The sequence below is a fragment of the Sceloporus occidentalis genome, unplaced genomic scaffold (genome assembly GCF_023333645.1).
Source record: "Sceloporus occidentalis isolate IW3139 unplaced genomic scaffold, rSceOcc1.0.p SCAF_25, whole genome shotgun sequence".
Lineage (NCBI taxonomy): Eukaryota > Metazoa > Chordata > Lepidosauria > Squamata > Phrynosomatidae > Sceloporus > Sceloporus occidentalis.
The window spans coordinates 7,510,370-7,523,017 of NW_028317005.1; the positions used below are offsets into that span (position 1 = coordinate 7,510,370).

At 38.5% G+C, this 12,648-nt stretch overlaps 1 protein-coding gene across 1 annotated transcript; it reads right to left on the reverse strand.

The window, feature by feature from the left end:
* Nucleotides 1-310: 310 nt before the first annotated feature.
* Nucleotides 311-12,149, reverse strand: LOC149300348 (cyclin-L1-like). The gene is made up of 11 exons (XM_089485377.1): nucleotides 11,913-12,149; nucleotides 11,613-11,687; nucleotides 10,951-11,060; nucleotides 5,422-5,542; nucleotides 5,192-5,256; nucleotides 3,220-3,319; nucleotides 2,954-3,058; nucleotides 2,223-2,364; nucleotides 1,649-1,748; nucleotides 1,147-1,236; nucleotides 311-662 (listed from the first exon to the last, which is right to left on the reverse strand). Exons 1-11 carry the CDS (start codon nucleotides 12,147-12,149, stop codon nucleotides 311-313), a joined length of 1,497 nt encoding a protein of 498 aa, XP_089341503.1.
* Between the last annotated feature and the right edge of the window lie 499 nt (nucleotides 12,150-12,648).

Here is a 12,648-nt window from a genome sequence, read left to right on the forward strand (position 1 = left end):
TCACAAAGTCTTAAATAATCATGTTTAAATATAACAGTGTCTGCAACAGCTTCATATAAAAAAAATAAGTCATCCATCTTTACAGCAACTTACTGAAGCTTTTCTATTTTACACACAGCTCTAGAACAATTTAGCCTGACCAATGTTCCTTACAAAGATCATACTGCCAAGGCATAATGTGCAAAAGATAATTGCTAAAGGTCTGGAACTGTAAAGCCCAATGCCGTTTCCTCTTCATACAAAATCCAGATTAAAGTCCATAAACTATACAGCTGAACATTACAAAATTACTTTACTATGCTGCAAATGTTCAGCGCCTGTGTCTGCCATGTCCTGAATGGCCGCTGCTGTGATGCTTGCTTTTGTGTGACCTCTCGAAAGATCGGGAGCGGTCTCGTCTATCCCTGTGATGCCCTCTGTCATGTCTGTGCTTCTTGGCATGATCAACGTGATCCCTGGATTTACTTGGTGTTGGAGAATGAGATTTCTTCCTTTTATGACCATGCCTGCTTGAGCCTCTCAGGTCATCTACACGGTGCTTGGGTTTGAGGTGTGGTGATCCATGGTTATGATGAAGTCTACGAGGGCTCTCACTGTGGCTGCGAGATCGGCTCCTTGACCTTGAGCTGTAGGTTCCAGAACGGCTCCGTCGATTGTTATAGCTTAAGAAAGATCAAAATGTGTCACTTATGAGAAAATGAACCTGTATGCATCACCCATCTCATATTTTGAAAACCATTTTAAGAACAGATATAATAAATTAATTTGTAATCTTTGATAACAGCACTCAAGCTATTGCAGTACAAGGACAGCCACAGGAAGTGCATAAAACCTGTATATGATGGCAGAGATACAGGGCGGGTGATTTGAAGAATGAAGCCATTTTATCATCTGAAATACTCAAATCCCATTCAGCTATAGAGGCATTAGCGCTGTCTTTCCACATCACATCCCTTCTACATTGTAAGCTTGCTAGTAGGGCCCTATTTACATTATGCATCAGTTTGTCAGTCCCATTGAATGTATGTACTGTAAGAAGCGCTGTATAAATTGTTGGCGCTATATAAAAGATAATGAAGGATTAACACATTAGGCAACAATTAGACCCTGCAAAAAAAGGGTTAAGTCATTAGGAATGCCACTTACTGCCTGCGAGGAGAGCGAGATCTTGATCTTGATTTTGTTTGCGATCTTGATCTGCTGATACTTTGGCTTCTTTTACCTTCTTTACGTAGCCTGAAAAAAAATAGGAAATAACATTTAAAAAAAACTTGTACAGGAGAAGAGCAATTTGGTAATGGGATGAGCTTGAGTACTAAATATTTCAGACTCTCAAATTCATATGAACACGTATATAAAAGCATAAAGCCAGTTATAAATCCATGTGCTTACAATAAAGGGGGCTGGCACTGGTCACGAAATTCCCAGTTTATTAAAGTAAAAAGGATACTATAATAAAATACCTTAATTATTACCAGGTTTACAGCACCTAAGAATGGACACCTCATGAAGGACAAATATTTGCATATTAACTGACGCCTGAACTGATAAAATACTGAAAAGTGATGGCTTTACAAGTTTACATTTGCAAGATATGTTCATAGTAGCAACATTTTAGAAAAGTAAACAAGTTAATTGATGTATATACCCATTGTATGGACTTTTACTTGTCTGCTTATCATCTGATTCGCGTTTAACTTTAGCAGACACAGGTGACTTTTCATCTGTTTTTATTTCCCGCGGAGAAGCTGAAAAACAACACACAGTATTTAGATAATATTTAAATACAGAAAGCAATAGTGTACAATAAAGGAACATGTTAGTCCCCAAACTATTTGTAGTTCGGAAAAAAGATGTTTACTTAAGAGCTCGGAGGATATAAATGAAACCCAATCAAGATTGGAACAAAAACTGGGCGCCAGCAGTGCAATAACTACCTGCCCCATAGACACTGATCAGCCTTGACAGGAGGTTTCAGACATGTACATTGTTTCTAGTACTCCAAGCACCCAGGGAGAATGGCAAAACTTCGTAAGCATCTGATTTGAAGCCAAGGTAGCATACATTTCCAGCCAAAACACATCCTCAGTGTAATGTAAACAAATAGCACCTCTATGGCTAAAAAGGTTTCATCAAAATAATCTGACAATGTTTTATATTGTGGCAATCACATACAAAAATATCCTGCGTGTCAAGAACAAGCGTTGAAACCGGACACTTACATGGTTTAGACGCAGGAGAGAATCCTCCCATTGTCGAAAGAGCTGGAGTCCCGTCAGGATTCAATCCCTTCGCTTTTAATTTAGCTTCTTGTAATGCCACCTTCCGCTTTTCCACTTCCTTTTCTAGAAACTCATAGTTTGGCTGTTGAAAATAAAGCGCAGTAATGAAAATGCCTTATTTACTTCAAATTAACCATAGTATGTTACTAGTAATGTAGCTTCATATTAGGCACAAGTAAAGCATAGTGCCATAAAACTACGCAGTGATGGTACAAAATATCTTTCCCTTTCAAAAGGAAGTTTGTTTTATACATGTTACAAATTAGATGTGTGCTATAAAGTGGCACTCCAGCTGTATTTTAAAGCTGCATTCTCCCCAAGCACTAGCCTCCAGCACTTGCCCAGGTGAAGGCTGTGCGCAGGGATCTGTTCAGGCCCCAGTATGCATTTGCGGAAAGTCTTTCCTCTGAAATCAATGGGAGCTATTTTCTGCCACTGACTGACAGGTCCAAGCAGCCAGTGCAAAGACATGGCAGAACAGCAAGGAACAGGGCAGCTTTCGCAGCAGGACTGCAACTCGCGTGTCCATGCATTATTTTAGTAAAGTGCTCACAGTACTTTAATATGCATTCATGTATAGTAGGGGTGTCTGGGATATTGGACTGTTAACTGGTTAACGCTCAATTCAAAGTTTAGCATAACAGGAAGGACTAATTTGAATGCCGCTATACCTTTTTCCTGGTGTAGAGCTTCAGTGTCGTTACGCAGACTTCTTGAATGTTTTCCTCAGTAGCTCCAAACAATAAAAACCAATGTGGTTTATTAGGCAGAGAAATCTAAAAATAAAAGATAAAAGGTTATGTAGCAAGTTTTATGCTTCCCCAAAGCAATATACTACAAACTTTGTTACTGTAATTTAACAGTTGAGAAAAAATTTAGAAAATGTCGACTACTAGTAAATTACTGCTAGCAAAGGCAATAAAAGAACCAGACCTACCTGTAACGCTCTAGCAGCAAGATAAATACAAGCACAGGCAATAGTTTCTGCATCGAATCGCACAAACACACTGGTGCGCAGGCAATCATTCATGTAGTTCCTGAAAGACATAAGCATCAAAAGGCATTAATACAAGACATGTTCCACTGGACAGAGATACCGGAGGCCCAAAATGTTTACTTCTGTATACTGTAAATATATATTTATAAACCGGTGAGGTGATTTGAGTGTAACTAACCATAGTTTGAAATAAATACTTAAACTATTTACATCAGTGTGTTCTCACTGTGTCTAATGTTGGAGTACATAACACTGGGGAACAAAACAATGATCCAACATACTTACAAGTTACACAGTGGCTTCATAATTCATCCATAAAAAGACATTCAATGCAGAAATTGAGTTATTGGCATTTTATATAAATTTCTTGAATATAATTAAAACGTATATCTTTATAAACTATTACGTAATAAAACTGTACTCCTACGCACTTATATTACACAAGCTACTTTTATTTAACACCCGAAGCTAAGAAGGCCTATTGTGTTTTAAAAGGGCAAAGCGAATCTATGGTTACACTTCATATAGGACAGACCCATCAAGGAGGAGTTAAAATCTAGTACAATATAAATTTAGTACATCGTTATTGATTTGACATTGCATAACACGGAAGGATACCTGACAAAATCGGCCATAAGTATGTATATATCCAGCCATCATGCATACAAAATGATGGAGCGATACAGATGGCAAATAATGCTTTGAACTTAAGCTGGAACAGCAGTTAAAATAAACCATGAAATAAATGCAAAACTACATATTTATTGCCCTGGCTTTAATGGAGGCTACATGAAAATCAGCATGCTGGCCCCAGACCACTGCAGTTTTGCATTGATAAGAGTTTTTATGAGAGACAGAATAATTAAATATTCCATGTCTAAGACTGCAAAAGCAGCTAGTTTGGTAATGAGAAATAAATACTTTAATTCATAGTCTCGCTACTGAGCTTCAAGTAGGATGTTCATTCAGCATTTTATATATGCACTGCAAAATATGTTAATTTATAAAAATAAAAAAAAATAGTAACAATCAAAACATTATACACTCAAATGACAGGTAAAGAATAAAATTGAGAAACAAATCTGCCCATGGATTTCTTTGCCGCAAATACCAGTGATCAGATGTCCTCAACAGCTTTCGGCTGGTGTTAAAATGCTAAGATAGGATACGGGAACAGAACTCAGCAGCTGCTGTGCTGGACTGTGAATGCTCAATTCTGTTGAAATATTGGGGAGCCAAGCAAAAGAAAGATATCTGGCTAATGTTTTATACATTGGGATCAATAGCTTATATAGGGATTTTATTTTTTGCAATACTGAGACTTTACTGTTTGGAGAAACACACTTATGTTCTTAGGGAAAACAATCTCCTATGCTACGTAAAATTAATTTCTAATTGCTAAGAATAAATGGACATACTTTCCTTGACATTCACTGAACTCACACAGAAAATGACTCTCCTGAAAGAGGCATTAAGATATCATTTACTGAATGTTTAAAATTCCTTTGCCCTTTTCTACATAGTACAAAAGTAATACTTCTGAAAGCAAATATACAAATCCTTTCCACACCACGAGAGAACTAGAAGATGCGGCCAGATGGATATGGAGCACTTCAGTGAATCTCGGATGAGAGCTTGCACTGCATTGGCTGAAGAGAAGAGCAGCCAATCAGGCCATTCGGAGGCTGTGGTGCAGAGGGCAGAGTTCTATGACTTACCATCATGGACTACCCTTTAACCAGAGTAGAAAAAAAAGACAAATGTTAAACAGAGATCTCCATCTGACTTAACGATCAAGCCATGAAAATAGTAAGCAGGAACAGGTATGTTGCCGCTGAAGTCGCCTACAACATATAATTCCCATTTCTGTTACTATTCACTTGGCTTGTGACAAATTTAAAATAAAACTCACCAGGCAGTTTGAACAAGGGTTTGATTCCGTTCACATTCTAGGACTTGCAGATACATCACAATCATCTAAAAGAAAAAAATATATCTTATGTATGAGCTTGTGTGTATACACACACACACACATATATATATATATATATATATATAAAGCAGAAGTACATCACACGCTCACATGTAGACACACACATAGTACCGGGTTGCAGCCCTGTACTAGTTACATAACATACTCACTTTGTGTGGGTGTTTGACATGAACACAAAATCCCAACTCCTTCAGAACTCTTCTCTCCGCTTTGATTACTTGATTTTTGGTGTTTATGTAGCTCTGATCAAGTATCAGAGGGTATGTGGTCCTAATTTGTGGGAAATAAAATCAATATGGTTTTGCAATCAAATTGTATATAGTGTTATGCTAATGAACATTGGGGTTTTTTTCCCTTCCAACCGACTACACGGCAACAGAAATTGTTAGCTTCCTGTATGCATGTTCAAACTTTCCCTTATGCTGTCCAAGTTTAATTTAAACGATTTCTGGCCATTTACAGACAGGAAACTGTTGATCTTGGCATCATTAAAGGGTTGATACAGAGAATTTATCAATATATACCAGCTCGTTTTAACTACATTAAAATAAGCACCAACCGAAGAATCCTTGTTAAACCTGAAAATTAAAGATTACCAAACAAGTTTCTAAAAAGAAAAATGCCAAGTAAAATTCAGTACATGCTTTTTCCTATTTTCTTCGGAGGGGCGATCATTCAAAAGCTATTTTGTATTGTATAAGTTGACCTAATTATTGTGGAGGAGATGCCATAAAATTGCCTTCCTCGTTCCACAGAATAGTAAAATTATGTTTTCTATGAATGAGATGAGTTCAGCCAGACACCTCCATGCATGTGATATACTATCGTTGGCTAGGGAAATGCTTCCAGACCCTGGTGCGCATGTGCAGAAAGCTCTCTCGCTGATTTCAATAGACCTTTCCTGGTGCAGACTGGCTTCTTCAAGCAGCCAATCAGTGGCAAGAATCATCAAATCATTGGGGGGGGGCAGCTTTTAACATGCCTCTTGTTAAAAGGGACAGTATCCATTAGCATCTGCAAAAAAATTGCATGTATTGTTAAGCTAGATCAGGGTGGCTAAAGATAGCAATGGTTTCCCTTCTAGACATAGCACTTGCACTGCCGCTAAATCTCTAGATTGTAAGCTCATTTGAGCAGGGTTCTCCTCACCCGTTTCTGTACGTCATAGTTATATTATGTACTACTTGTTATGTCCTGTCTACCCATTGTACAGCTCTATGGAATTTGAAGGTGCTATATAAAACAATGATAATAATAAAGTAAACTGCAGGACAGATTTCCATTACACTAATGAGCCAGCTTATTTAAGCAGCTAGAAAAGGTCATAGAAATGGTCATCCAAATATATAAATTAGCTTCCTAAATGCCAACCTCAAAAACCTGGTAAGAAGTCATTTATCTGACTGCTATGGTTTTGAGCCAAGTACCAATAATCACTCTGGGCATAGTTGGAAAGCAGAACTTAATAAACTGCTGGTCAGTATTAGCTGCTCACAACCGATAAACATTAGGCATTTGGGCAGATGTATGATACTGTAATTACATATAGCTTTTCTGGGGATGTAAGGGTATAATTTACAACAATATTGCTGCTTACAGTACCCTAGAAATAGGAAATTAACATGACATCATACACACACAAAGGATATATCTATATACACATCACTATAAATCACGCGCCTTAGAAGTCCATAGACATATCATAAGGTAGGTTCTGGTAAAGTCACCACAGACTTATTTCACATGATGTCTTGTTTGCATACTTTTCTGTATCAGCGACTTTTATTGTAGAAACCAAATTGTACATTAATATTGAGAATTATTTCATTAAGGGCTCATTTTACTGCCCTGCAAAAGGGCGCTTATTAATTTGCCTATGCCCCAAAAGTATGTGCTGATATAGGGCCATATAATACTAGAGGAACAAATTTAGCAGGGACCAGCACTGAAATGGTGCATTCAAAAGGAAACCAATTGTCTATACAGAGGCTAAGAACGAAGGATTTCAGGACAACACAAATCTTGCAAATAAACATATCTAAATGCTGTATTAGTTTACATAAAAAATATATTGAATAAAGGAAAGCAGCACATGGCCTCCGATATTTGCCATCCTATACTATTAGTACTATTAGTACTAAAGGAAAACACACAGTTCCTAGAACACAATTAAGTTTGTGTTTTTATATATATTTACTTTATACACCAAAAAGTAATAAGGACCCTGTGAAAGTAGCTTGTGCTGGAAGAGAACATTCTGTAATAGTTACGGCCCGTGGTCAAATCACTTATTCACATGTAAAAAGTTATAGCCACCTATGCGTTCATGTTTTGTTGTAGAAATCTACCAACAGCACATGTGTATTAAACCTGAGAGAAAATGATCCCGACTTCCCAGTTAGGCAGTGCTTGAGTTACAGTACTTTTTACAATAAACTATTACTACTACCTGTAATAAGCGCTGCGTAAATCGTTGGCGCTATATTATAATACTACATGTACCTAGTGGAATTAACATCCTGAAGCTGTCCCGAGTACTTCCTAAAATAGGCAGTGAGCTTTCAAAGTGTTTTCATATGAGATTTATTAGTAACGTATAATTCAGAGCAGCTGTAGGGCATTTAGGGTCACTCATATTGTAAATAATCAGCCTCTGAACACACCAATGTATATTTTTGTTCAATTCTAGATTATATTGACTATGTTTGTTTCTGTTTCTAAAACATTAGCAGACCCTGCAAAATAACGTGGCTCCAAAAAAATCCTGTATACCTTGACATAAAAATATCCCATGCCGTGTATCCACTATTTTTCAAGCAGCCATATTTACATCTATTGGCCCCAAAACCGTTATAATTACAGTTTATGGACCAAGGGCATGTCAGTAGCATAGAGACCTCTGAGTGCAAACCTTGGGAAGAGAGGAGACGAGGATAACCAGAGAGTGAATAGATTTAAATACACACTTTTCATTTGTGTGCGATTAGGAGTAAAATGTTTAATATTATACAATTACTATGTGAAATAACTCTTGACCAGCAATTGCTTTTCAAGGCTATGTTTGACTAATCAAGTGAAGGATACATTTTGGTCTTGTAAACGTTCATGAGCAAATTTAGGAGCCATAAACAGAAAATGAAAGAGCAAAGGTCTGAAAGAGAAAATAGGTTTAAGCCTATTGTATAGAATATAATACTAAAAATATCATGGATTAGTGATGAGGCAATCCTCTGTTTACTATATAGAGGCTATTTTGAGCAGATTCGTGGACTAACAATGGGTTTTAAGATAGAAAAGGGGGGAAAAAAAGGGACCAGGTGGATTAGAAACATTTCCAGTATATCTGGAGCTCCAAGAAACGGCTAAGGGAAGTTTAATTATGCAGAATAAATACACCAATAATATATTGTGGCGAATTTACAGTTTTCAAAGGCATAATTGAAATATCAACATGCCATATAAAATACAAAAACAAATTGCTAAGTGGGTGATGCCAGGGTATTACAAAGCCACGCGCCGGTTATATTTGGATAAATCACCATCTGCAGTCCCTGCACACCACATGTATTTACAGCACACACATTTACATCTTCCTTCAAGTTTGGTAGCTATAGTTTTACAGTTTTGTAGCCAATACATTCGGCTATCTGGAAAATAGTGGATACGAGGCATTGGATTTTTTATAGCCACATTATTTTTTAGAAATATACTCACTATAGTTTAGAATTGGGCAAAAAATGCATTTAAGTATTCAGAGGCTGATTACAACATGGGTGAACCAAGTTGCCATGGAATTAGGCTGAATTATACATAACTAATGTATATGAAAACAGTACAGTTAACAGTATAGTTTTATGGTATTGATTATATCCTATGGCTACTTCATTTACATGAATCAGTATAAACTAATGTCTTAATGTTGTCTGATATAAATGGGTATAGCAAAAGAGTCACATGTCAATCAGGTAAAATAAGCTTGGACAGCAAAGAGAAAAGTTCATAACATAACAGGAGTCTGTCCAAATGGTTCACCAGTGTCCAACCTGCGATTCCCCGATTCCAGTGACCTATTCTCGGAGCACTGGCTTCTCCATGGGGATTTTCGACACTTCACTCACTGTTGCCAAGACGACAGCTTCATCTCTATGTACCACTCCACATCACCCAGGCATTGGTAAATGTAGCTGGTCGCTGTATAAGTCGGTTGCAAGGGAAAAAAATTGGAAGTCAATAAATGTAGCCAGTGCACAGAAATGCAACACGAAATCGTTCTGCTTGCTTTACATGTCATAAGCAATAAGACACCACACTTTCACCTAAAAAGGGGTGATTTGAGTAAATTCCTTGCAGGGAAATTTTCAGACCAAAAGTTTATAGATGATCTGTCCATGTAAGTAAAATTCAACCGTTACTGGTAACCAATTTTACATTCACACTTGCATTAAGTTGCTGTACGTACTGATAGTCAGCATAGTGTGAATTTGCATCAGCAAATCAAGGTTCCTTTAAGTCATAGTTTGACAATTTCACAAACTTAGGTGAAATAATGTAAAGCAAACTGAAGGCATAAATATAGGACATTAATAAGAACGCCTTGAGATTGTTTTAATAAGAACACGGGTTCAAGTCACCTATATACACATACTGTGGGCAGACGTATCGCGCTCAAAAAAACAATGCATAAGACTTTATCCCACAAAACCCAGACAATGATTTAGGATCTTAGAGTCAGTTTCAAAATGGAAAACTGAATTCTACACGATGAACAAAAAGTGCTGTACTGTGCCTTCCTTAAGAAACCCAGTTTTACCAAATTAACTGTACACCATCTCTATTCCTGTCATAAGAAATGCCCACAATCCAACATGCTAAGGAAGCTGGATCTAAAACCGTGGGGTTCTGCTGTGCTCAAAAGATCAAGTCGAGGATTCATTGACCTGCTAACTCTTTACAGCTTTTTGTCCCTGACTTTCTGTGACCGCATCTTCATCCACAATGAAATAGCAGTGAATACAGGCCAGACGGCTGGCACCTTTGTTGAAGATGACGACAAGTACCATAGTAGAAAATCAAAAAAGGTAAATGCCATAATTACCTTTAAAATTATCCCTTATACAATCTGTTACCCACCCAACGCTCTGTCATATTGGGAAATGTTTGAATTCATAACCTGGGGTAAGGAGCATTTTACAAATTCACTCTCAGAAGTGTGGTTCTAAAATTGCAAAGAATGGGGTCCTTAATATCTTATGAACAAACTACAGCAAAACCAAACCTGTGCCAAGTTCCTGACTTGTTACATAGGGATTCTGTGTTTATTAGGCCTGGTGATCCCATACATAGCTAAGTGTTGAAAACAGTATTCCAATACAAGACCTTAACTGAAAAATTAAGCAAAATATTCATATGAAATAAAACCTTAAATATACACATACTAAGTAAAAGTAACGCATTCAATTTAACAATGTTGATGGGTGAAAGATACAAAGCTTTATGTTGAATTATTTGTATTAAGCATATGGAAACTATCAAAAAAGTCAAAAAAAAAAAAGCAACCTGTTGGATAAAAGTTAGTGGGTCAGGTAAAAAAAAAATACAATATAAATAGAAAATCACACTTTATGCAGATATTTTACAAACCATGAAAATAAGCCATATCAACAAAAAAACATACATACCTTTTAACTCTTAACTGGCGTAAGTGATGAAATACATTTATCACATCCCTTATTCGTCTTGGGGCTTCTTCAATTTTGGAAGCAAGATTGACACAGGCCATGGCAACGATCTGGAAAAGGGGTCAATGTGACGTGTCATTCCAACCAACCATGGGCAAACATATTACGCAACTTATGTATTGCAGCCCGCTGTAATAATAGAATTGTATGGCGATTTAAATATCTCTAAAACCAATGACCATAGCAGGGTTGGCTCCAGGCTGTGTGACCATGAGAGTGCCCCTTCACCCCGAGACCGACGCATAAACCCTCAGGGTTTCAGGTATGGTCATCACTCCTAACTAAACCAAAGACCCCACAGTTGCCGGCACACTTACAAGGAGACTGTTTTAACGCTTTATCGTCCTTCCATGTCTACATTAAAATGTTCGATGGTTGTCCTTTTCCTGAGTATATCAGCACAAGCTACAGCTATTACAAATGCCTATAAATTCCCACTTGGAGGGACATAACGGTCCCGAATACCCATAACTAATGCACATTAATGAGTGAATGTGGCCGTCGCTACACAGAGTAATGCACTGCGGTTCCCAACAACGCCCGACCCCCGAACCGACAAATGTGAAGCTTCCAAATAAAGCGCCAAAAAAAGGCCCCCTCACCTCGAAGCTGTGCTTAACAAAAGACTTGGAGTAGAAGAACCGGTGGAACAGCACCTGCCCGGTCGCCATGGCCACCTAGAAAAAGAGGGAAGACAACAATGCATTATAGCGGGCAAGGCCGTAGCCATAAAGAAGTAGGTTAGATAAGAGCAGTGCGCGCCGCCATTTTGTGATCCCCATTCTTACAGCTGCGCGCTGAGGAGGCCTCTGCGGCCCTCTCGGTTGTTAGATAAGTACTGGGTACACTAAAGGATATTTTGCGGGCGCAGTACCGACTACAGAATGCCTTGAGCCTCTTACCTGGGGCAGGCGGAGTAGAATGCCGGCTGACTGGATAAGCTCGCATCCCAGAATACGCAAGTCACTTTCGGTCTCGAGGTCCAGGCCATCCAGCATGGACGGCGTGGGTGACAGCCTCTCCTCCGGGATGAGGGAGTTGTCGATAGTGAGGTAGACTTCTGAATATAGCCGGTCCCCGATAAGGATTCCATCTGCAGGGCGAAAAGCGGGAGTGGGATGCTGAGGAACAGACGCCATTCCCGTAGAACGAAACGTAACCGCAACGGTGAGGGAGAGAGGGAGCCGGCCGGTGACGCGGTACGTCTGCGTGCGCCGATACTGTGTACGTCCGCACTGAAAAGATTTGCAAAGTAGTCCGGATTCCCGGCAGGCGTAGGCACGGGAAAGACGCTCACGTAATGCACCGTACCGCAGGCGTTAATGTTACATTAAGATCCAACAGCAGCTAATTAACTCGTGTCAACCGCGACGAACCTAACAATTTGTTCAGCAATTGCTGCGTTTAACGTATAAAATAAACGTTGTATGGAGCGCTTTATACATCTGGCTCGTATGCTTTTAATACCTGAAGCCTGGGGGAATTTATAAAAGTCGCGCAATAAAGTGGTATTTTCATTAATACTTTAGTCAGTAACCGCGCTGAACATTTAAGGCTTGGGGACCCGAGAGAAATGTCTATGGCATCCACGCCATGTACTGCCCCTCATCAGATTGCCCATTACTGTAATATCATAAT

Excerpts from the sequence above, each read along its gene's own strand:
- LOC149300348 (XM_089485377.1), bottom strand. The coding sequence starts at position 12,149 with ATGGCGTCTGTTCCTCAGCATCCCACTCCCGCTTTTCGCCCTGCAGAT. Across the intron at positions 11,688-11,912 it reads TTCTACTCCGCCTGCCCCAG|GTGGCCATGGCGACCGGGCA; the intron begins GTAAGAGGCTCA and ends CTCTTTTTCTAG. Across the intron at positions 3,059-3,219 it reads TTGCTGCTAGAGCGTTACAG|ATTTCTCTGCCTAATAAACC; the intron begins GTAGGTCTGGTT and ends TTTTATTTTTAG.